This window comes from Nestor notabilis, unplaced genomic scaffold (genome assembly GCF_000696875.1).
Source record: "Nestor notabilis isolate BGI_N333 unplaced genomic scaffold, ASM69687v1 scaffold1494, whole genome shotgun sequence".
Classification (NCBI taxonomy): domain Eukaryota; kingdom Metazoa; phylum Chordata; class Aves; order Psittaciformes; family Psittacidae; genus Nestor; species Nestor notabilis.
In genome coordinates this window covers 9,037-35,368 of record NW_009926669.1, presented here as the reverse complement: position 1 = coordinate 35,368, position 26,332 = coordinate 9,037, and the positions used below count along the sequence as shown (strand labels likewise).

The following is a 26,332-nucleotide window of genomic DNA, read 5'->3' as shown; positions in this document are numbered from 1 at the left end:
AACAAATGCTAAGCGAAAGCACACAGAGAGACAAGTTTTAGAAAAATTATAAAAAAACAAAACCAAATCAACAGCTTGTTTTCCAGAAAGTAGTGAAAAATCTCATCTTAAAATCCACCAGGTGATGAAAAAGATTACAAAGGATCTTCCTGGATGCAAAGTGAACTCTACTAAAATGCAAAAGAAAGAGGTAAGGCTTTCTTCACCTGAAAATTGCAACACATCACATCTACTCAGTAACTAAGCATTTGTTCAGCTTAATGTTGTGACAGCTGTTATAGTCTCAACTCTTCTGCAGAGTTAAGAGAGACAGAGAGAGGGAGAGAAAAGGCTGTGCTTAATAGCCCTGCTCAGATTACAAAAACAAGTGGTTTACTCACTTCCCCCTTCAAATAATGGGTAAATTTAGATGTCTCAGTTCCATAAATCTTCACAGTCCCCTTGAGACTGTCACCAGTGTTTTATTGTCTACGGCTTCCTGACCCTGACCTGATAAATCAGGAATCATAGAAATTAAAACGGAAACCCCATACATAATTTCTGAAGATATTTTTGAGGTGACCCTCTGTGGAGAAACAGGATTCTTAATAAGGGGAAATATGGGAACTGCCGTCTGCCTACGCACACACTGCTGCAGAGTAGACACTCCGGAGAGGAGGAGTTGCATATACACAATGTGAGCATCTGCCTTTGCATCAGTTTGTACTTAAAAAGAGCAAACCTATGTTCACTGTATCTAAAGGGAACCATTCGGCACCCAAATTAATCTATCACTTTTTACTGCTGTAGAAAGGAAAGAAAAGAGAGTGGGTAGCTAATGGACTGCTTGCTTTTCACAGCTACTGAATTTTCTCCTATAATCTTCTGAAACCTGAACCTCGCTATAAAGGGAAGACCAGAACACTGAACCCTGCCAAGCAGAGATGGACACAAGACAAGACTTTCATTTTTAAGACTTAATTGCACTCAGCAAGGTACATGATAAAAAAGTTGGAAACCAGCTTGGAGATGGTTACAGTATCTCAAAATAGCAGATGACCAGTTTACCATACTGACCATGCTGGCCTTTCTTCAGGACCATCCTGGACCAGAGAGGAACAGTGAACTCCTACACCATACACAATTCCTGTGCAAAATACAGCTCCTGAATACTTTCTGCTGGACACAAAAATGTCTTATCCTTTACATTTCTTGAACGGGTCTGGAGCTGGCAATGGATCTTTGTTGCCTCTCTCAGTAACGGGAGAACCCAAGCAGGACTACACAAGTGACGAACAAGGAAACAAAGTGCGTTGGGCAGCCTTACTGATCCTCCTGGTGATAATCCCCACCATTGGGGGGAACATACTCGTCATACTTGCGGTGTCTCTGGAGAAAAAGTTACAATATGCTACCAACTACTTTTTGACGTCCTTGGCAGTGGCAGATTTGCTCGTGGGTCTGTTTGTGATGCCGATTGCCCTTCTCATAATCTTATTTGGTAAGTACAGTGTGTTTATTTCATCAGGCTAGCATACAGGGTACAGTTTGGGGAGGTCTAATTTAAACAGAAAAACTGTTTGCTTTCCACCATTACCATTTTTAAAATCCCTTGAATGAGGGCTGTTATATCTTCTCTTCTGCCCAACTTAATATAGCTTAATGTCTTTATGAGAAGTATAGCCACTCTGAATATTATTTCCTTTGAAACAAACCATTCAAAAATCACCTGAGACTTAGAACTGATACTAAACTGGAGCTGGACATGGGAAATTACATTGTGTACAGCGAATATTATTTTTAGCAACATCAGCACAATGTGGGCATCTGTTCTATTCAATATTACACCAATTGTAGGCAGTCTTCTCTTAAAAAAATATTTAACGAAAACTAGGTACCTGTTCAGTACACTGATTTTACCTTAGTATTGACTCCAAGCTCCATGAGCAGTCAGAGACAGCTCCTGGCAGCACCAGTGACAACAAACTTTATCAGTACCACTTTGAGATAAATCGATTTTCTCCCACCCTGGGGAAAGTGGCAAGCTCATAAAGCATCCCAAAGAATTAACTCATCTGTCAAGCCAAGGAAACTTCAATCTGTGAACCTAACATTTCAGACTTAAGATTTATCATTTAGTCTGGTTCATATGGAATAAAATAGGTATTTTTTTATATGAGCATACATCAGGTGTGACATTTTCTTTCTGGTTAGTCATTACAGAACAAGCATGACTTTTCTTATTCTCCCATGTCCAGCTTTATTTCACATATTGCTTCTGACAACTAACCACGGGCAGCTCCATGAGAAAGTCTCTCTCTTTTACTCCTAAACTTTCTCTAAGAATACATTTTCAGTGGTCTGTTTTCATATCACACAACTAAGCAAAAAAATCAACTAAACTGTTTTTCAATAAACTTGGGGATTTATACAATTATCCTTAAGGTACAGATACCACTGGACCCTAGATAATGAAAGGCTGCAGCAGTTCATTTTTTCTATGCTGGATCTCTAAGAGTTACCCCAAGTAACAAGCAAACACAATAATACACTCTGTTTCAGAAAGGCCATCAGTAGCTTTTGTTTGCTGCAGAAGACTGGTATAACTTTATTAACAAATGTGATTATTTGCTAAATGCCTGGAGACTGAACTTCTGTATATTACAGACTGCTCTTCCCTAAACAGAAGTATGAATTGGAGGTCAGAATTCAGTGTTGAAATAAAAAAATAGTCTTTTTTCAAGCAACAGTTTCTAAAAAGAAAAATGAACATACATGACCAGGACAGTGATTCATAACTTGAAAAAACCCAGTCACTTAGAAAAAACCTTGGTATGCCATGTATGTGTATGTGTGTGTAGAGGCAAGAAACAGACACATACAGACATACTTACACACTGACAGTGTAACTGCTTAGTTCCTGCCAAAGGCCTCATTAATAATAAAACTACTAACCATAAAAAGTACTAGTATTGGAATAGCAACCAATACAAAGGGAAGGTATGTTCCAGATTTTTTGGAGTTGATTTTTGTTGGTGGTAGAGGCTTTTGGCTTGGATTTTTTATATTATTTTCATTTTGCTAGACTAATGAATCTTTTCTTTTTAACTTTATAAAGGAGCTATTGCTCCTTAATCTCTCAATTAATCCCGCGCTAAATCCTGGTTACAACAGTTTCAAGCATGCTAGGAATCTTAATTTAAAAGTCAAACAAAAGTATCTCTCATCTTGCAGGAAACTTACTGGAGAGTAGCAAAACTAGTTATAACTAACTAAGACTGCAACCAGCCTTTCACATAGCAGTGGTTAAAACAGAAATTTCTTGCATACAAGTATCTTTTTGGCAGCCAACCAGAGAAACTGCTTTGCTTCTTCACCAACTGGGAGAAGATGCTGAGGTGTTTACAGAAGCTCAAAGCATGAGCAAAACATGAGGATTTACTGGAATGAAGCTAGAACAGATATTTAAATGCATAACAAGTCTAAATCTTGAAGCTACATTAGCCAGCTAACTACGTGAATGTAAAAAAAAATCACTGACAGCCAGAGAGCAAACTAAACCCACCCTCCTGGCACTTCCATACAGGAATGTCTCCATAATAATGAAATAGCTGGATGCAGCTTCTAGATACAGAATACAAATATTATGCTTCTGATTTGGGACTGATATCTAATTATGCGGAGAATATTTGACAGAAAAGGTGCGAACCAAAGCACAGTCACCTTAAATGATCTTGACTGTAAAAAACTAAGCACAACGCGTTCAAATTCAAAACCTACTGCAGATACTGCCTCCATGCCCTGATGAAGAAAAAATTTCAGAAATAGACTATCTCTGTAATAAAGAGCTGCCCCTTTTAAAGATAAATAAGCAAACCTGTAACTCACACTCACAGGTATAATACCATGAGTAAATTATTTATTTTCAGCAGAGTGATCAAAATGTACGTTGGTACAAATATACACTGTAATTCACATTTATGAGTGTGAGTGTCGGGATACATTAATAGTTCATTGCTTTTATTGCTTGCTAAATTGTTCTCATTTCTTCCAAAAAAAGGAGGGCATGTTAGGAAAAAACTGCATCCCCTGAAACCTAGCTTTCAAGAGTTATCCACAATTCTAATGCTCAGAACTACTGAAGAAAAGCAAAGATGTTGCTATTCATTGCATAGTGAAATTAGCAAATAAACAGAGAGACCCTCTCATTTGCAAAGCCTGTGGCAGGAAGAAGTCTGCTGTTCACAGCTTGACAGGCAATGGGTTCCTTGGACACAGTGCATGTACTATCTTTTAAAATAGGAATTTTTAAAATATAAAATGTTCCTGATATTCATCCACTTAAAAATCAGGAGGTGATGCTGATCATCCTAAGTTGCAAACCATCGTTTTTAAAGTCTGTCACAAGCAATCAACATCTAATCTTCAATCTCCCCCCACTACTGAGGATGAACCATAGCAAATCTTCCCTTCTTGCTTGTGCAAACTACCAGAGAAAACTTCCTTATTGAGGGCTACTTTTCAAAATCTCAAATCTAAAGATAACTAAGAAAATAAAGGTTGGTTTGTCACAAAGCAAATCTAATTAAAAAAAAAAAAAGAATAAAATACTTTGGCTAAATTTAAAAAACTACATGACAGTGAACAACTACTGCTGAAACTGTAACAGTAGCAGAGAAGTAAAGGCAGGCAGCTAACCGGGGTGAAGCAAGACAAGAGCCTGGAAATGCCATGCCTGTGCAGTCCACAAAGCAGAATACTGACCCAAGGGCGAACACCACACATGCATGCTACAGACACACACCCTCCAATCTGAAGCTTGAAGCCTAGGCTTAAGTCAGTTAGTGATTAAAAATATCCAATTTCAGTAAAAGCATCATTATCTAACAGCAACAAAATCCTATACAGGGAACACGTTTCAGCAGCCTATAACAAAATCATAGAATCATAGAATGGTTGGGTTGGAAGGGACCTTAAAGATCATATAGCCCCTGGGAGAATATGAGGCAACATTTGTAGGAAGAAGGAATATCTTTTTATCTTATACCACCTGACAGTGGTACAAGACAAGCTTTCAAGCAGGTATGTTTGTCAGGTAACGATGGCATTTAAAAAAATATATTAAAAAAAAAAACCAAAATCCAATCCACTAGCTTGCTTAAATCAGCATTTCAATTCTGAAGGAAAAAGAAGGTGGAGAATCTCAGCAGAGTAAATGCTCTGGTCTGCTCCAACACTGTGGATTTATACTAGGAGAAACAGAATTTGTAACTATCCAAACTAAGTATGACCTGCTAATGGCTTCCTATTGCCACCTAGCAGGACATACTCATTTTACCTTCCATGTGAATTATAAAGCAGGACAACAAACAAGCAGGTCACCATCATGTTCAAGGGTCAGACATGCTTTGAGTTCTGAGAGGGTAGATTAATATTCCAACTACCAAACTAACAGAATAGGCCAATAGTGATGCACACCACTATTGCCAGGAAAGCGCAAAATCTCAGCCCAGAGCAGTCCCTCAAATACTAGGCACAGAGCTTCTGACACAGGTGTAACCAACAAATCAAAATAAGTAAAACCAAAATACACAATAGATAACTACTTGGCTTTCTGAACTTTAAGGTACCAGTTTCACAATATTTAGTTTAAATAATAACCATATTCTTCAATTCTTATTAGGTACTGCATTTAAAGTTTACCCTGATTTTGTTTGGATAAAAATCATCATCTCAGACACAAGTATAATAGTACAAAATGCTATAATCATGAATGTGATAATTTACTGCCTTCTGCACCCAGTTCAAAACAAGACAAAAATAAAGACAAAACTTTCTCTAATCAGTTCCACTTACCAACTAACAAAAGCTCTTAAAACTCATAAAAACATAAAAGGCTGCTTTGCACCAGATTGCTGTTTACAAGCATCTACATTTAAAAGAAGGAAAAGAGCTTTTTGTTGCAAAATATTTGAGGGCTTGGGGGGGGTGGGGGGAAACAAACAAACAACCCACAAAAAGAATTTATCACACTGCAATTCACCAGAAGCCAAAGCAGTTAAAATCCAGGTAGCAGCATCTAAGCACTCTCCAACAGAAATACTGGCTCAATCCAGCTGTGTCATCCTGCCATATTATTAAATAGGAGTAAGGGTTTCATAATATACTAATTACAACTTCCTCATACCTGTCTGACAACTATTTTTTGAAGTACAATTTTAACCATGATAGCTATTTTAGGAAATACTCAGCTAGAACTAAAATTTACTGGTTAATGGTTTGAAAACAGACTGCCTCACTGCTTATACCATCCTCCCCTACTTTGGGGATGGATGAGGTTTGCTTCAGGGCTCCATCCAACCATTCTCTTTGTTTTAACAGGAAAGGTTTCCCAACATAGGGAAGAATGCAGACAAGCATGTGCTGTGTCTGACTTTATAATTCTCTGGAGTTTATAATCCAAGTCAAAGCAGCATCATTATGATTTCCATGTATCAGTCACACCATGGTTTAATCTCAAACTACTGCAACATTACCACACTGATAAGACTGGGTATTACAACAGTCCAGCTCATTTGGCACTCTCAGCATGCAGATCTATTTATTCAGAGCAAAGAGATTAAAAACGAATGGATTTGTTAGAAATGTCTTCCCCCTCACCTTAATCATCATTTGACTAAGAACTGATTTCTCTAGCAATACTATCAATGTGCCTACTGACTGAGTACAGCTGAATTATAATAGAAAGAATATATAGTGCATCAACTTCTACCATTAGAAATAGAAAAAACTTCTATGTTCATACGTTTTCCCTAGGACTACGGAACATTCTTACCCACACAACACTAAGGTGCATCTCAAACTGAACACTGCTAGCACTGGATTGCAATAAAAACTACTTGTGAATGAATATAAGCAGTTAAAAAAACCCAATCAGTTTCATTAAAGTTCACTTGGTTTGGTATGGTAAACTTTGGTAGGGGAGATCCAGCTCCCAAAACTATGAGCTTTTTCAAAAGTTTAACACTACAAAACCACAATGCAGTTGACAGGTGCTGGGTTCACTATAAAGATTAACATTAAAGATAGGTAACTACTGTAAGAAGCAGGATGCCATACCTAAAATCTAAGCCATCACCTTGGCAAGGGGGAGGAGGAAGATGCACATGAAAGCCCTTCAGTTTTTATAAAATCATTACTGGGACAGAATAACCCTGCTTTGCCACATTAGTGCTCAACTGCAGCTGGTCAAGTGACACAGCAAACATGTTTTAAAACTACGTGAACTAGATTCTCCAAGATCACCAACTAAGATTCAACCAGGGTTCTGCAATGATTAACTCATACATTGGTTATGACCCATTATCTCTTCCATCTAATACAACCTTGAATCATAGGACTATCAAAGAGACACAGCTGAAAATAATCATTTAACAGCAGGGCACAAGGACAAGCAGTCATAACCCACTTTAAAACTCTTCTTATCCAAAGTCCTTGTCACAAATACCTTACGGATCTAAAAACGAAAAAAAGACAGGAAAAGGCTTAATACACAATTAGCCTGATCAATGATGGCAGCAATCATGCCAGTTAGGAGCTAACTAAAATGTAAGACAATCCAGCCAAGGCAGTGGCAAAGCTCTGCTCCCATAGTATTGTGAACTTCTCAAAAATACTAATGACGAAGGGAAAATCACACACTGAAAACTCTCAAAAAGCTTAGATTCTAATGAGTTTTCTGTTCTCTTTCAGACAATGCCTGGCCTTTTCCAACTGCCTTGTGTCCTATCTGGCTGTTCCTTGATGTCCTCTTTTCCACAGCTTCCATCATGCACCTCTGTGCCATCTCACTGGACCGCTATATTGCGATTAAAAAGCCAATCCAGGCTAGTCAGTACAATTCATGGGCTACAACAATCATCAAAATCATCGTGGTTTGGCTCATTTCAATAGGTATGTGAGACTCAGAGACTGGTAAAGGAATGCAGAAGCTTTTCATGTCCAAAACAATGGGTGATTGCTGGGCAAAATGGAAACTCTGTCCAAGTACTACTGAGTAGCAGACCCTAATGCCTGGCCTGGCCTAAGTCCACCTCTTAGATGATGCATAGCTACATCACAAGAATCTGCCTCAACCACCGCTCCTTATCAGGCTTAGCAGAAAGGGCAAGAACTGAGTAGGGATAATCCTCACTCTTCTTCATGGTCCTGAAAGTCCAAAAATCAGAAGACAGTAATTGCATGCATAGCATATCTCTGGGGAAAGTAAGAGTTCATGTTCCTGTGGTAGTATATTCTATCCCAAACACAGATTTAAGCCTTGAGTAGATGCTGCTAAAACCTGTGCCTTACAATTTTCCTGTGAAGCAAATAAAAAAAGGTTAATTACTTAAATCAAAGACTGAGAGATAAATGAGTGGCTGGTAACATTAACATTGAAGATTGAGATGCGCTGGCAATACATATATAGAAGGGCTAACTTCTAAGCAAAAAAAACCAAAACAAAACAAAAAATCCAAACCGAAACCCAAACAAACCCTGAAGAGTTTATATAAAGGAAGCCAATGAATAAACTTTTAAATTAGCACCTCTGTGATGTGCATGTGGCACCTCACCTGCCTTTAAGGATTAAAAAAAAAATAAAAATCTGTTAAATGAGCTAAGGAGGCGAAAACACTTAATTCAAATAACCTAATGCATGCTGCAGGCAGCCATAAGCACAGTGCTGTATGCTCTGTGTGCAAGAGAAAGAACAAAATTTTTCTGGGTTATTATGGCAAATGATGCATGGGAGAACAGGTACATTCACCATCTTGGCCAAGGCATACATGCCTAAACCCAAAAATTCCAACTTGAAAAAAAATTCAGGAAGAGCTGTGATGATAGGAGAAAAGATGCTATCTTTATTTTATCACCAAAGAAAAAAAAAAAAGCAGCTCTTAGCATGACAAGACACAAGTTAACCTTTTAATGCCTGGTTTGTTGTTATTAATCAGTGCTGTACTTTTTAATATCTTTTTTATCTGACACAAAAGCATTCTGCAGCTGAGCCAAGATTCTCCAAATCAAAGGTTAATTTGGTTCAATCCTCATTTTAAATGTCTGCTGTATCTGAAGGTGTGCCTCTTATTAACAAAGGAATCAAGTGGCTGAAGAGTAAACCATTTTGCTCTTGCTGCCTTCAGCCCGCTTCAGAGTAGCAGAGGAATACAGTAAATTCCTACATCTCATTAAGTGGTATCAGGAAACATAGCCCAATAACCTTCACCAGACAGCAAGGAACCTGTTGTTTTTGTTGTAATGTCAGACTGCTGGAAAATGAAGTGCTGACTGCAATTTAGTGGTTATAAAAAATTAATTTAAAAGATGGGACTGCTAACATTATTTTTTTAATATTATTTTTAAAAGTGGTGAATTACAGAGTTAGCTAGTCTCATTTAAACACTCTTAAATATGCAAGAGACTTTAAACAACAAATCCATCTTAAATACATACTGCATAATTCTAACAACTATTTAACTACTTGTATATATGAAAGAGTCAAGGCGGGAGGGGGTGGGGGGGTGGAAATCAGCTGTGTCCAGTCACTTCATGGGGTTAAGATAAGCAGCAAAGACAAGATTCATGTATTTACAAAACTGCCCTTCAAAAAGTGCAAAGGTTACCCCGGGGAGGAGGTGTGGAAGTAGGTGGCATTAGGTAAAAACACATTTCACTGGAGGAAAAGCCATACTAATTCTAGCAACTAGAGTCAAAACAATTAATGTGTTTTACACTTGAGAAGGTGGCAACTTTATACTGCTTCCTCAATCAGTAAAGGCTAGGCCTGATCTCCTTAGAAAAGGCTCTGTTATAGCTGAGCTTGTGAAGTCTTACAGAGTACTATTTGCCCAACTACGCACATGATGCTCTCAATTTTCTGTCAACCTATGCCAGCTCCAGAGCTCAGGAACTAACTTTCTTTAGAGATCTTGAGGCTTCAGGCCCAAGAAAAGAGGTTGCAAGTGATTACTATATGCTGAAATACTTTGTTTTAATCCTGTAGGCATTGCTATTCCGATCCCTATCAGAGGCATTGAAGATGGAAATGGCAGCTCTACAAACATCACATGTGTCCTGATGCCTGATCGTTTTCATGATTTCATTCTGTACGGATCAGTGGCTGCATTCTTCATTCCCCTCACTATCATGATAGTCACTTATTTTCTGACAATCCAAGTGCTACGCAAGAAGGCCTACTTGATCAACAAGCCACCTCACCGTTTCACTTGGTCAACAGTGTCCACGGTATTTCAGCGTAACACAACACCTGCCTCCTCACCAGAAAAGGTGGCCATGCTAAATGGCTCCAGAAAGGACAAGACGTTGTCCAATGACATGCCTATCTGCAGAACATCCACAATCGGGAGGAAGTCCATGCAAACAATAACCAATGAACAAAGGGCGTCAAAAGTTCTAGGGATTGTATTTTTTCTTTTCTTGTTGATGTGGTGCCCATTCTTCATAACAAACATAAGTTCAGTTCTGTGCAACTCCTGCAACCAAGAGGTTTTTCAAAAGCTTATGGAGATATTTGTTTGGATAGGATATGTATCCTCAGGAGTGAACCCTCTTGTCTATACACTATTCAATAAAACATTTAGAGAGGCATTCAGCAGGTATATCACTTGCAAGTATCGGACCACAAAACCTATCAAGGCCCTTAGAAAACGCTCCAGCAGGATCTCTTTCAGAAGCTCTGTGACAGAAAATTCCAAGTTATTTGTCATGCATGGGATGAGAAATGGGATTAACCCCATTATATACCAGAGCCCAATAAGGCTGAGGAGCTCACCCATCCAAGCGTCATCAGCCATTCTGCTGGATACATTGCTGCTCACAGAGAATGAAGTTGATAAAACAGAAGAACAAGTCAGCTATGTATAGTGGAATGGCAGCTATGCCTATATCATAGTATTACTGTATGTATTGTTCTAGGTAACTGTGCTGTAAAAGGGTATAAATACTTCTGTTTTCTGTTATTTATGCAAGTAACATCTTACAAATTTCTATTAATTCCTCTCCTCCAAAGTCTCCTCCATTTTAACCCCAACTCCATGGTGACACGCACAGCTTCATTCCATGATAAATGACTGATGCAGAACTGTAGCCTACAGGAAGAGGGAAATAAATAAAAGCTAAACCAGTCTGCGTATCTGACTTCAGTTCTCACCATCCCCAGTCTCTTCAAAGTACATTTTTATAAGAAAAGCATCTCTGTCCAAACAGTAATGTTTTCACTCTGGCAAGAACACAGAACACTCTGTAGGTAGATGCTTTATGATGAAATTAGCAGGGGGGTACAAGTGTGCTTGTTTTAATTTAAATCCACCTTTACTCTGTGTAAATGGAACAGCACATACACTCACTGCATTGCCTCCTACAGATACATTCCTCTGCTGAGACTGCGTATCCAAGTATGAGCTTTTCTTGTTCTCTGAGGGTATGTATATCAGAAGCAGAATTGCTTGCTCCAGAGACCAAAAGATGCTCATTCCATATGGGGTAAAACTGTTGCTTATCAGGGTGAGTAAAAATTCCATGTGCTAAAATTGTCCCTTTGTTGTTCTACTGCAGGGGTGGGTAGAATCTTTTACCCACCTGAATTTCATCTCCATTACTCTCACATACAAATATGTCTGGTATTGTTAGATTTGTCAGATGTTCTTTTCATACTAAGAAAATGAGAGCATTTAACCAAAATAGGGCAATACCACATCAATGATCATAAGTAAACCAGGACAGGCAGTGCCTGGAACTTCCCTTTAATTTATATGGACAACCTTCCTTTTTTATGACCATTGGAACTTCAGTGAAAGCCTTCCCTCATCTTATATAGTTCACACAACATAGAGAAATCACAGCTAGAACAGCTATTGCACCTGAAAATAAAACCAAGTGTTTAAATGACAGCAGAGATGACAATACTATCCAGACCCACACACATCTGCAGTTTAGCTTAGCTCACAATAATTTCACTGGACTAATAGCATAAGATTGCAGGTCCCAATCTGCACTCTGCCAAACATGCTCAAGCCTTTCATCAGAGCTTACAATTCATAAAAAGAATTGCTCATCACAATCCATAAAAGCTACCAGAGTCTAGCATCTGGGAAATGAAGAGCTTCTGACAGTTCCAGACCATCTTTCTTTGGGAAGGAAAATCAGATTTCCCCAAAGTACTGGAGTTCTTACAGTAAGCAGCCAGCTCACCATTTTTTCCCAATAGTTCCCATTTACAGTAACATTTTTAGCTGGGGCTCTGTTTTCATTTTTAATGTTTTCAGAACTCTCTAGTTACACACTAAAATTACGTACAGAAAAAGGCTTAGTTTTTTTCCATCTCAGAACAGAATGTATGAACGATAACATGTCCTTCCAACATTTATTTATGTATATTTAATTTAGAACATATGCACATCCGAAACAGTCTAATGTAAAAACTGCCATGGAGTCCCAGAAGAAAGTATTAAAAATACTTCTGTGTTACTTACTGTAAGTTGTCTTCTTCCTACGCTTTTAAGTGATAGTCACTTAAGTTAGAACAAACTCTAACTGCTCTTACTTCTCTTTTTGTTAAATTTGTTTAAGGACATCCTGTAGTTAAAGCCAGAATTGATGGATTGCTATAGCTGTAAAAGATGCCTACATTTAAAAATATTTGAGAATCAAAAGCCTTTAGTAAGACCTAGACTACTTTGATGCTCTAGGAGTGAGGGAGTAGGAATAAAATGAACCCCCAAAAGCAAAGCCTCTTAGTTATCAGTGGTTAGACTACACTAACAGTTTTCCTACAAAGAAAGGAAATTTCTCCAAAGACATAAAAACATGCACATTCCATTTAACATGCCAAGAGTAAAAAAAAATTGCTTGTCCACTGAGAAAGCAAACAAGCAAAGAATTCAGTCTTGAAAGCATAAGGACAGAAGGAGAAGAAAGATGAAGAGAAGATGCAGAACTATGAAATAAAAAAATAAAACAGACAGCAGAGATCTTGTTTTAGCAACCGTATCTACAAGAACAGATTTGAACAAAGACATTACCTTCATTAGCAAGACATGGTTGAAAATAAGAGAGTCACTGCAAGCTACTGTAAGAAAGCACAAGTACAAGTACAACAAGTTTGTTGTATGGTAACTAAGGACAACACTGCTCGTGTGGCACTGACAAGCGAGATGGGAAGCTCAGGACTACATCCATGGGCATCATCTTTAAGCAACACAAATTTATAAGACATTCCTTTCTCTAAAGTAAGATGGTCTCAATTTTTTCAGAATCTGGCCCATGCCAAACCAATCATGTGGCCAGCTCTATGGCCCCTATGTACCACATAAAATACTAACTTAGACAGTTACCTAGTTCAACTTTCCTCACTATCACAGAAGCTTTTATCTGGCAAATTTCATTTCTTTTTAAACTATTAGAGAAGCAAGACAGAGAAGACTAAAAGCTGATCTGCAACATACAAGCACTACGGCAAGAAAGACATTTTAGAAGAACAATGGACAAGTATGGTTTGGTTTTTTTGTTGTTGTTCCATTAAAACATTAGGAGATATTTAGTCAATATTCTGGCTGCCTATCTAACTAAAAATTACAGCACAGACATGGACATAAGGACTACCTATAAATATATCCACTTCAGCAGCCTTGCAGAGAGGAAGACAATGGAGTTTGAAGACTAACAGAGTAAATGCCATGAAATGCAAATGAAGGAAATACCATAAAGAAAAAAAAAAAACAAAAAACCAACAAAACCAAACACCCCCCCCCAAAAAAACACAGACAAAACCAAGCAAAACCAAACAAATCCCAATCTTTAAACCACTCTAAGAAACAGGGAAGCAAGCAATTCAGCTAATCTCAACTGTGCTGATATAAAACACATTTTGTGAAGCCAGTCCCAAATCATCTAGGGGGTTAAGCTGCAAGCCTTTAGTTCAGATTCTATCAGAAAATTTCTAGGCAGCCAGAAAAATGTATTCGTCATTTATCTTGTATTCTCCAAGTGTAAAACTTTTCCTAATCACATCACATCTGGCCATATTGATTTCAAATGCATCAAAATACAGTTAAAAAATCCAGTGTTAAGCAGAGGTCAAGGCACTGAGAAGAAAGACTGATGCTATAAAGCTGTTCACTAGGATACAAGAGGCATGCTGATATTTTTTATGGTGCTTCATAGAAAATGTAATTTTCCTACACAATTTTCTCACTGTGGAAAAATCCACAGCACTGCAAGCTGGTATGAGAAAGCAAAAGGATTACTCCTCTAAATCTTTTTCTACGCTGTCATATGCAACTTCAGCCTTAAAAGGTAAAGTAATGCAAGCACAGTAAACCTGGTGAAGGAATACTGAACAACCTGGTACGCTGGAGCCAAACGAGGCAGGACATTCACCAGAGCTCCTCTGGCTCTTTGCATTGGAAGCTGGAGGCAGGAGTCCCAGAGTTCTGGCCAGTTCTCATCAATGACTTAATATTACCATGAAGCATTAGATTTCTTTCATGACATCGATAAAGATGCCTACGTACAACTGCTAAGAAGCACTTCTTCATTTCACTTCCCCTTTGGCTCTCTAGGTAATCATCAACATGGTAAACACAACAGTCAGGCGAGAAGTAACTTCCATATTTCTGCTTTGTCATTTGGCACTATGTTGCTTATTGTCACTGCCCGTTCCCATGAGAAACACTGTTTTCTCCAGTAGCAAAGGCTTCTGCCCTGCAGGAGAAGAAGTTTTTTAGTTTTTAAAGGGAAAGCCAGCTACAAAATAGAAAAGATGGCTTGCTGAAATGTCCACATTTACCTTGTTTTAAATAATTTATGTCAAACCCTATTTGCCTAGCCAGGTTCTGAGATCCTTTCCAACCTCTGAAAAACAGTATCGTGTTCCTAAAAATTAGGAGCGTCTTGCTTTCTGAAGGATCCTCTTCACAAATGCTCTACACAGTTGACAGCAACTCATTTTCAAATTCATTAAACCCTGCGCAATAAATACGCCTTTTATTCTGCAAGACGCACATCAATATACCCTAATAAAATCCAACATGAAGTTTTTGTCATTAAAAAAAAATAAAAATCATCAACTTCATTTAATGGCTCAAAGAATCTCAGCATTTTTCATGACTTAATTTGAAACTTCAGCTGCTGAACAGTAGTTTTTAAGCAAATTCAAGGATTTGATCAGACAACCAATTTAGTTATAAATTGCACTGCATAAAATGTTTAGTTACTCAGTTAAAAAGCTTTAGTGTGTATAATCTGAGAAACTGAAAATATTTTCCTGGAATGAGAAGTATGGGGAGAACATATTAGATTGGCTTCTTTCCCTCTTGTCATGCACACTGATTTAGTAATATGAAAATCTTTATATATAAGCTTATAGGCTTCTTATAGGCACTACAGGCAGTGCCGATAAGCCTATCATTTTTAGGATGTGAGGACCAAGTGACTAATTGAAGGAATACTCTGGAGATTTCAGAAGGTTTCTTCAGCCTAGCTTGTACCTATGTCAGATTTAAACCAATCATATTACTTATCTGTATAGAAATTCTAGTATACAGTAGGAAGTTAAAACACTTGCAGAGATTTTCAAAGGCTCTCAAGTGACATAAGGTTCTGAGCTCTATTTCCTAAAGTAAGTAAAATCTCATGAATACAAAGTGGTCTAGAATAATGATAAAACAATAGCAGGGAAGAATTAATGCAAGATGTCATAATGTTGTACTGATTGAAACAACGTGCAATCTGATTGTACAGCTACAATTTTAATTAGAAGTTAGATTAGTTTTGCCAGAGATGCCAAGGGAGTTCTTCAGTGCACAATAGTTTGGTCAGTGAAGACACACAGCTCTGTTTCCAGTTTCAGACCTACAGATAAAAGCACTTTCAAATTCAAAAATACTTCAGCGAAAGTCTGAGGCTTCTTCTGGTTAAAGTAAGATTTCTGTTACTATTAACCTTTCACTGAAAGGGACCCTTACTCTCCTCCCCCAGGAGGACTGAATAAGACAAAGATAAGATGGGTTGGAGGGTAAACAAAACTCTTTCACCCTTCCCATGCAAGAATTAACAAGCAGGTATGTTTCACTAAACTCCTCTTCTTCACAATTAATAAACTGAAAAAATGACCGGTACAGATCACATTAGAGTGACTGCTAGCCTATTACTCAATTACTCAGAATATCTGCCATCTGCCTACTGGATGAAGGTAGGTTGTAGGAGTTAAAACAAACTGTCCAAGTATTCCCGGAACAAAATCTAAGTATGTGACCTATGTTTGCCTCAAAACAAATACGTAGTGTTAAAATATCAAAAACTATGTAAACACAAAGAATACAAAAGCTTGAAACATTACTATCTCACTTGCATAATCCTAAAATGAAGAACTGAACATAAGCCATGCAGAGTTCTCTGTGTTTGGGTAGCCTACATTTATCAGCCAAGACTACATCTTCCTTTTGGGATTCCCTAGAGGCTGCATTGTTTCCTCTCCTGCCCTTAGCATTTTCCCAACAATACTGCACCAATGGAGAAACAGCATCCCACAACTTAAGTCCTTCTTCCCCATGGCTCTTAACACTCCTATGAGAGTATTAAACCTTTTTAGCTCATGCTTTCAAGTACTGCTGTGTCCAACATTAAAGCCTTCTCCCCAACTGTATTTGTTATATCTATAAAACATCTACCTCCTCATCTTGTACATAAACTATGGTGTTTAGATATACCGCAGCATTGCTCTAACATATAATAATATTAAAAAAGCTGACTATATAAACCAATTACATCACACTTTGCAATATAAACAAAGATCAATTCCTGATCTAAATTGGTAAAAAATAAGATAAAAATAATTCTTTCCAATTTTAAAAAGTAAAACACTTTAAATTTATCACGTTTTCTATTTCATCATAAGTCTTAAAAACCAAAAAGGCTTTTTTGCATTAAACAGACTTATTCTCTTACTTGAATCCTGACTTCACAGTTTCCTTTCTGGAACCACATGCAGAGAATTCAGCATCTCTTCTCAAAGAAGCTTCAGTCATGTTCTTCTACCTAAGATTAATTTCTAGGGCTTAGCCCACTGTGTCATAGATCTGCTCACCTCCCATCACAAAACGTTTCATTCAAAAGCTCTGTATACCTAGCAGCTGACAGATTACTGGCTCTTGCCAGCATTCAATGCTGTATTAGTGGCTTGTAAGACAAATAAATCCAGTTAGACTTCAACAAGCAACAGTCCTAAGAGATGTCATTTTACGCATGAAATCTTGTTCTTTGTATCTCTGCACACCTGCAATATTGAGACGGTCCAGAGAACACAATTAGCTCTAACTAGCAGTTTCAGCAAACAGGAAACGTAAACGTAAAACCAGCTTTTAGATCCCTACAGTGATGTAAAATATTTATTTCCAGGAATGAAACACAGATTTTGGTTTATAATTAGAGAGAATAATGCAGGGGGTAACCTGTGGGGCCCACTTAGCAGAAAATCCCTTCCATTGCTGCATGTCAATGCAGGAGTCTGGGCTAGACAAACCAAGAACTGTGTCTTAAAGCAAAACAACTGACCATGTATTTTATTAAAGTTATCAAGTGAAAAGTGTTAGCAATTACAACAGCTTAACACAAGCCTTTAGTCTCCAGAAGCCAATGATAACCAGTTGAAAACTTTTAGTCCTTTGCTACCAAGTCAGGTGGACACTGGAATTTACAAGTCCTCCCTCCTGTGCAAGTAGGTTTTGGACTGTACCCTTCCAAAGAGGCAGGATAAGATCTGAACAACTGCAGAGCAGGTGAAAGAGTCAAAGGCGATGTTACTCATCTCCTTCTTGCTGGATATGGAGAGAACAGGCCCAGAAGTACCTTCCTCCAAATAAGATGCAAGCATGTGGTAAAGGGTTTAGCTCAGAGCCTTGAAAGCTTCTCATTTTGGCAGGAGCTATTGATGTCCAATTATATTTTGCCTTTATTGAGAAGAAAAATTACATTGAAAGCAGAGATCAAAAGTGATTTGTCACAACCTGTTTGGAAAAAAGATGCCTGAAACTATGGAAGGCCTGCATGGAATTTTCCTTCTGTACACAGATGCAGAAGCCAGTTAAACAGACCCTTTGGCTTCAGGAGACTCAATTGCTATGCAGCAAGGAACAATGCAACAGAGCAGAAGCTCTTGAGAGACACCTGCTGCTCGCATAGAAAATTCGTTCATTAATGACAAATTGACTCATCACATAAGTAACCCATGTTTTAATACCACCTTTAAGCATCTCTTATCCTGCTTTTTGGGATGAATTTGCAAACTCCCACTAACCCAAGGAAGATAAGAACAAAGATTTTTACATTACAGTCCTGGACCCAAGTACGCACTACCTCCTCTCAGACACACCCAAAGGCTGCACCTTGGCTCAGTGCTCAGATTACACAGATTACTGTATTAACAGATGAAGGGGAGATTTTTAATTCCCCAACCTAATAAAAAACCCAACCAACCAAGCGAAAAACCAACAACCACCAACTAAACCCACCACCTCTTACCTAGGGAACTATCTATAGATGACTACACAATACCAGATCAGCAACAGATTTCACTTTAAAGCACCGAAGCAAACATCATGACTATTTTGTGATGGGCTCTACATTACCACAACGTAAACCCAGTCAGTAACCTGTCAGGGTATAGTACTGGATACTTAAAAACCAAAGATGATTTACACATTCTTCTTCAGGTTATTTTTGCCAAAGAAACAAGACCTCCAAGAACATTGTAGGTAGCAATCAGGCAGACATATTTGTCTGAGTACTACTGCCTTTAAGAGGCCTGGCATAAGCACCTTTCATTTAATTTTTCATTAAGTCTCAATCCTGCAAATATTGATTTTTCATTCTATTTGTCAACTTCATCTAACTCTATTCAGACAATTAAGCCGTAAGTCCGGAAACCAACAGAAAGGGTCATTAAGCATCTGCTGAACATTAAGGCAGGCTTCTAATTCTGCATCAAGTTTTATTCTCTCTCAAATTTTTGACTTTTCAACCTCCACTCAGTTAGCTATTGAGTAATACTGTGAAAACAATAGCATACACACTTCCTGAAAACGTAACAGACATCAAATTGAAGGCTGTAGAAGTGACCAAGGAAGATACTGTACCTGAACAGAATGAAACCAAGTGACTCAACAGCTGCCCGCCTCACATCATCATTCACGTCACTCACCTACAAAAGGGAAAACAGGACATTCAGAATGTAGTTAAAACACTTGAAGACTTTGCAACATTTCAGGCCAGGTGTCAGGCACACAAGTTAATCAGGAAGACACAACAGCGGAGAAAGTTATAAATCATGTTCAGCCTTAGCTGAAATGACCTCACCCTCGTTCATATGCTGTGACTGCAATCCTATCAAGGAGCAGACAGACCTCACCTTTTATAGCTTAAGTTGTTTTTTCCCAGCCCATTGTTACACAGACTATTCACTACAAACCCATTACCAACTATTTGGGGATTGTGTTTTATTTTTAAATAGGTTCTTTTTTTGTGATATCAGACTGAATATTCTCTTGCTGAAAGTCTAGTTATCCTAATGTCAGAAGACCCTGTTATTTCTACTCATAGCATTAAGGAAAGTTTTCATCATTTCACAATCTCTGATTTGGACCAGAACATTAACATCATAGCCACAAAGCCTGTCAGAGTGATGCACTTACTCTCACACCACATATTTCTGGCTGTGTGCTTGTAAGCCCACAGTACTTACAGCCACATGCAGTAGGCGTCTGATAGCCTTGTTGTTCCCTGAGCCACAGTATGCCATAGCAACAGTGTACATGCCAGAACGACGGAGAATTGGATCCTGGAAGAGAAAGCAGCAATATTTAACATCCATCCAAAGAGAGACTCAGTAATTCTTATTTTAAATCTGTTCCTCTTTTGGGCCTGGAATCTGCAAAAATGTAGCTTCATTGCTTAATTGTTTGTTAGGGATGAGTAATGGGACAAGCACCAAAGCAGGGATGTCATGATCGATTTCAGGGGGACAGAAAGTTGCTGTGTCACAGGCTGCCAAAGACAGTATTCTGGCAGATGTGTTACTCTGCTGCTTATTCGCTATCTGCTATTGACCACTACTAGATCCTTAAGGATGATCCACCCACAGCAAGCCTCATCCACTTATAATCATTATACCCTGGTTTTGGCTCCTTGTTGCTGCTCACAGAACTATAGAGAGTATGAGGCTAAAAAATACACAACAAGGCACTATTGTTCTTGTATTTTTGATCAGGGTTACTGAAGCAAGCTGTGAAACTGCCCCACTTCAGGTCTATGTAAGAACTTCCCTGGTTCAAAACAGATAACCCACCACAGCTGGAGATTTCACAAAAGGACAGGAAGGTCACCTGTGTAACAAAAGGGCCAGGGAATAAATCAGAGCTAAACTTACCTTATCTCTGCAGAGACTCTCAATGAGAGCATCTGCCTCCTCCATCCTCCCATACATGACCAGAGCAATTCCAACTGCAAGGCCTCGCAAAATCTTCTCATGCTGTGTTTCCTGTGCGTAGCCAACCATGTCCTCAATAGCCTGAGCATTTTTAGATCCCAGCATAACCAATCCCAGTGCCAAGCCAGCTGCCTCACCTGTGCAGCACAGAAAAGCAAAAAATCAAGCAAACTCTGTTCCCAAAAGCAGTAAATATTCTATCTAGAAAATCACACAAGAAGTAGGCCAACAGATCAAATAGGAGACTGTTTAAAGACCTAGCATGTCTTACCAATATTTGGCATAATGCCACAGACCAGTCCTGGCAGGACCTCTGAACATTACTGCCGTAGAACTAAAGAACCATGCTGATCAGGAAAAGGTCAGTAACTAAAACGCAGCTAAGGCAACCTAGAAGCAACCTATGCTGCTAACATAAAACTTGGAGGAAAAAAAAAACAAACCCACACCAAAAAACCCCAGATGCCTGATAAGGCCTCAGATGGTTGTTTGCTTTGAAAGCAGAACGTTTACCTGTCACTGCATCATCCTGGTATAGATTTGTTTTCAGCAAATCGTACACATCTTGACGTGCTGTCCCCATGGCAGCCAGACCCAAACCCAGGCTGCCACCATGTCGGACAATCTAGAGAAGCATATGCAAGTTTAGTCATCATAAAACATAGAATAATATGGCATTTTTCCACCAACATAAAGCTGCAAACTTTTAGCCTCAAACCACCCAAAATTATCTCGACCTGTTAAGAAATACCACTTTCACCATCTCAGGCAGCAATTCTGATCAAAGAATCAGAAAACAATAGAAAGAGTGACTCAAAAGCCCATAAACAATGAGCATCAGAAGCTTTACACATAGCACAAGACCCTTTCTAGTAACTTTCAGGTCTTTTTCCCCACCCAGTGATTTACGTAAAACTGTAAAACTGTGCCATGTGTAAAAATTGCTGCCTAGTAATACTTTTTAAGTAGAAAGGTAAATCAGTAACCTACTTGAACTGCCTACAGTAACAGTCCCTGAATACTGCAGGTCTACTAGCAAAACTAAGTAGATACACAAGGAGTAAGGAAGACGAAGCTAGGTTTACTGTCAAATATGTAAAAAATTCCTAAAAAACTTACCTAAACTTTGAGCAATAAGTTGTTAAAACCAAACTTTATATTTACGGCCCACAGAAAGTTTAAGTACCATACTACTGCCATGGTCTTAGTTACCTCTAACCCTAAACAAGCTAGTACTCTTTCTGGATACTCCCAACAAAACAAAGGTTCATCACTGAACCCAGTACATACATCATTACTGGCATTCTTCAGCTGGTTCAGCAAATAGTCAATGATGTCCCCACCATGGTTAGCATGAATGAGACCCAAGGCATAGAGGCCTCCGCCTTCCTGGTATGCTGACCCTGGAGAGGTGTCCTTGGGTAAGTATGTTGCCATTAGCTGCAATGCTTCTTTCTCATGACCCTGGATGTCCAGTGTCCAGCAGGAAGAGAAGACAGTGGGAAGTGAAAGGTGAAAAAACAGCAGATGCACATACTTCACAATGATATTTAAACATGTCAGGAGAAAACAAGTTACAGCCATTACTTTCTCCACAAAAATCAGCCTTTCAGTGCTGTACAATCAGCAAAGAATCCTTCTGTACTGGGGTTTTAACCACAGTACACAAGAATTCATCAATCACTTGGTCACTGATTCAGGACAAATTTGGCCTGAAGCTACACTAGTTCATTCACTAGACCACTTTAATGAGGGCTGAGACACACAACACTTCTTGCTATTTCAAAACAGCTCTAAACATGCCCTTCTTCTGAATGAATTTGAAGAAAATGACCACTATTCAGGTCACCATTCAAACTTACTGAAATTTCCTACAGTAAGGACGGTAGGTATTGTCCTAAAACCACTTAAGAAATACACACCTGCAGTTTTAATAGCTGGAAACTATTGATTCTGTTCAACTCACAAGGGAAGAGAAGATCTAGGAAGAAAACTCTCTCCTTGAGCCATGTTATCCTACCACCTTTTTGATGCTCAATAAAACATACCATAAACTACATTGGGTATCAAGACAAGATGGACTTCATGAAGCACAGCTTTTCCTTTAGTGCAAAGACACCAGTTATGTTACAGCTGTGCCTTGCAATAGACTAGATAAACTGGAGTGAAGGCATCATTCAGAATCCTCATTTCAACGTTTTCAGTGTTCTCAAGTCAAGCATTTAGATTGAGCAGAGGACAATGAACACAATGTTACCTTGTGTATAACACCCAAGCTGGCAGTAGCGGTAAACTTAGCCCAGTTAGTGGCTCTGGCAAGCCACTCCAAATTGTCTCTGGAAGACGAAAAGAGAAAGGTTATAAGAAGTTTTTCATACAGCCTGTTACCCATCCTGCAAGCAAGGTTTCACAGCACTGAAGACCACTTTCAAACCAGAAAAGCAGATCCAGAAGGCAAGAAGGCTAACCACATTTCCACTTTATACTTCTCTTCCCTTCATCAACCCTGATTTTTGGTTGGTCATAGTTAAGCTCCTTGATACGGGTCATGTCAGTGAAAGATGAGAACAACTGCCCAACATGCAGCCCATCAACCCGCTGGGAGAAACTCTAGCAGAGTTTCTGAAGCTTTCTTCAAGTCCCTGGTAAGATCAGCCCTGACATCTGCCTTCCAAGAGTCATTCAGCATTGTCAGTCTCTTCCAAAAAAAGACACATTATCTCAGAAATTTTCCAACTAGCAAACAGAACAAACATTCCAGATCTCTAACCTCCAAACTGCTCACATGGTTAGCAGTCAAATCAAGTCAGTTTGTGAAAAGACAGAAAAGGAAACAATTCCAGCTTCTTCCCTCTGCCTGCATATTAATTTTCAGACCCTTTGTTTATTCTTCTCTAAGCCCAGACTTCTGCAGCCACCCTTTTAAAAGTATCAAGTTAAGTAGGGCAACAATGTTGTTCACAGACCTCTAAATGCCATTAGAGCTTCCTTGCCTAAATTTACCTAAGGAACTGGTCGCTGGTTGTACCACAATGCATAAAGGAGTTTGCTATAACCGTTGCTGTATGACACACAGAATTCCGTACTGCATCCTGAAAGGAGAAAAACAATCGATATCACCAGGCAGCAAAAAGTATGCCCTAGGTCACTTAGCATGCTTGCCAGTACACTAGAAAAATGGATTATAATTGTGCTTAATTTAACTGGCAATTTCCCTTTAATCAAACTAATAGATTGTTTATACATTTTAATATATCCTCAACCCATCTTTCCAGTGCAAAACAATCCTTTCGATGAGTTCCTGTTGGAGATGCGATTACTTCAATTGCAACTTAATTGGACAACCTCTCCTTCTGGTTCCTAGAACTGAACACTGCAGAGCGTGTGCTGCTGACGTTTTCAAGCCACCCCTGCAACACTATGCAGGATCATTCCCAAGCACTTAACCAGTAGATTTTCCAATACATTTGAAGTGCCTCCCGAAATAGATGAACCCGTTGACAAGCTGACACTGTGCATCTCATTTCACATATAAAAACCTCTATGGTTTCTAATAATAATTTAGCTTAAGAGAGTTTAATTTACCCGTAAGTTTTCATTTACCCACCCTTAAGTAACACCTTCCAAAACATAACAAGTTACTCAGTTCATTAGCACTGCCTCCAGTAGCTGATCGTTTTTGTCTTCAATGAGGAAATATTAGTCTCTGAGCATGTATTAGGATTTCTTTAGCCAAGCTGAAATATAGTCTTGTGAACACCTCAACAAAGATACCAACATACTGTAACCTACCGTCCTGGCTGACTCCCCCCCTCCCCAAGCAGCAGCATTTGCAATAGATCAGTTGTGGAGCTGCAGGGTGAGTTAATCCATCTTACTGACCAGATGAAAACAAACCCACCAAAAAAAAAAGGGGGGGGGAGAAAAGGATTAGTTTCTATACCAATTGGAAAAAAACCCAAAACCAAAACAACGTGCTAATAAATGCCTGTCACAAGATCATACTAGTTGTCAGTTTAAGCAACAATTATATGGCCTTCTTTGGGTGCAATCAGCTCTTCTTCAGCCTCACACGTTCGAGTTTTACATGTACCCAGGGAGGCCATGCTAAAACATCAGATGATGATGTAAAAACAGCAACATGGTCAAAACAAACACAGGATGAACCAGATGAATCCAAGACAATAATATCCAAAAAAACTCTTACCTTTGTGTTTTTTAGGATCATGAGGTCTGTATTGTTGTTTCGTATTAAAAACTGCAAATGTAACTCAATGGCCATTTCCCCACTTAAAATTTTAATCATTTTTGAGATCTGATCCTTAGGCTCTGGGTTCTTCACATACAAGCAAAAGGAATAAAAAATGTGAGAAATCAACTACAGCTCTGTTACAATACAGTTCATGAGAAGCTGTTATTTCCCATCATCGTATTTCAAAATCTATCAAGTTTTAGTACTAAAAGGACATTGTTTCTGCCCTTGTTGCATAAGCCGAAACCTCCCAGAAAATCAAGTCCCTTTGTGCACAACAGTGCAGGTGGGAGAAGAGACTCTGAAAATAAATGTATTGTTTCATTGAAAGCAAAAGGATATGAGTGACATCTAGTATTTTCCAGGCTGCTGTTTGGCCTTACAGACACTGTGAGTCTCTTGCAAGAGAAAACCACTTTTGTAAATGTGAACCTGTATATCGATGGAAGTTTTAATGGAGAGGACCACAAAGCCACACCACTTTATATGAGCCTGCTGAGCTACAGAACACCACCTAGTAGAACTAGGAATTTGCAACACATTAATCTTACAAAGCTCTTTGAGAAAGCCTCCTACTTCTTCATGATGGAACTGTTTCCACAGATTAAGTTCCAATTTAAGACCCTTCCGAGCAGGGTGAAAAGTACACTGCAGCATTTTGTACCGACGTTGTTAGCTGGTCAGAGACCAGCCAAGCATGAGTAGTTCAGCCCTTAAATTAATCCCCTCAATTATTTCTTTATAGTCAACATTCTGAATTGCGGAAGATTAAGCTCAAGAACATTTCTGGTCACATAATTGTTTTTATGTACTGGGCCCTTGGCACAGTCAGCAATGCCAGTGCAGCAAAAACTGATTCAAGACATCTTCCCTGCACAAAACCACTGTTTACAGGTTCATTAACAGGGCAAGAAACTCAACCCCTTTTGTTTTCCTTGTGGAATATAATTTCAAGAAAACACTTCTGTTTGCCCTTGATGAATTTTAAGTGATCTACAAGAATTCCTCAAAGATTCCCAGGTCTAGTTCGCAAATATGCACCATGGGGAAACAACTGGAAAACCAACACACTCATCTCAGGTTTTACTTTCCTCCCTAGATGTATTACCTTTCTTCAGCATTAGAAGTGTCAGAATTGCATTAGTTATTCTACATGTTGAAATATAATTTTATGTGCATGTTAGAAGCATGTTATGTGCATGTTAGAAGTACTTCCTGCAGTACTTGGGGAAAGAAACTAAACAAAATGATTCTAAACAGCTGGACCAGCAACATAGCCACCATGCTAGCCCAAGGCAACACCTTCCTCCTTCACGGAAAAGAAACTATGTTATGTCAGCATCCCTTCCTGCTATTTCTGCAGAACAGTATCAGTTCTATACTATCAGTTCTATCAGAACTACAGCTGGACTTCCGAAAAAGAAGAAAAAAAAAAATTAAAAATAAAATTTAAAAAAAAAAGCATTAGCTTGATTTCAGGCCTTTTCTTCTGGAATGAGTTATTTCATTATGAACAAAAAGCACACACATGAGGCGGATCCTTCTGTTCCCTTCTTCAG

At 38.7% G+C, this 26,332-nt stretch overlaps 2 protein-coding genes across 2 annotated transcripts in view; one reads left to right on the top strand and one right to left on the bottom strand.

Moving 5' to 3' along the window:
- Positions 1-26,332, bottom strand: part of PSMD1 (proteasome (prosome, macropain) 26S subunit, non-ATPase, 1) — a gene marked incomplete at its 5' end in the record, with an annotated part of 67,248 nt that overhangs the window by 33,810 nt on the left and 7,106 nt on the right. The window contains 8 exons of the mRNA XM_010013630.1: positions 19,173-19,237; positions 19,778-19,873; positions 20,462-20,658; positions 21,035-21,146; positions 21,812-21,985; positions 22,779-22,857; positions 23,525-23,613; positions 24,729-24,857. Of these exons, the coding sequence (XP_010011932.1) occupies positions 19,173-19,237; positions 19,778-19,873; positions 20,462-20,658; positions 21,035-21,146; positions 21,812-21,985; positions 22,779-22,857; positions 23,525-23,613; positions 24,729-24,857 (941 nt within the window). The remainder of the gene's footprint in view (positions 1-19,172; positions 19,238-19,777; positions 19,874-20,461; positions 20,659-21,034; positions 21,147-21,811; positions 21,986-22,778; positions 22,858-23,524; positions 23,614-24,728; positions 24,858-26,332) is intronic.
- Positions 1,171-11,157, top strand: HTR2B (5-hydroxytryptamine (serotonin) receptor 2B, G protein-coupled). The gene is made up of 3 exons (XM_010013629.1): positions 1,171-1,480; positions 7,732-7,932; positions 10,025-11,157. The coding sequence occupies exons 1-3, from the start codon at positions 1,171-1,173 to the stop codon at positions 10,903-10,905; spliced, it is 1,392 nt and encodes a 463-aa protein (XP_010011931.1). The 3' UTR covers positions 10,906-11,157.

Coding starts and splice junctions, on each gene's coding strand:
- HTR2B (XM_010013629.1), top strand. CDS start 1,171: ATGTCTTATCCTTTACATTTCTTGAACGGGTCTGGAGCTGGCAATGGA. Junction 1,481..7,731: donor CCTTCTCATAATCTTATTTG/GTAAGTACAGTG, acceptor GTTCTCTTTCAG/ACAATGCCTGGCCTTTTCCA. Junction 7,933..10,024: donor GGTTTGGCTCATTTCAATAG/GTATGTGAGACT, acceptor TTAATCCTGTAG/GCATTGCTATTCCGATCCCT.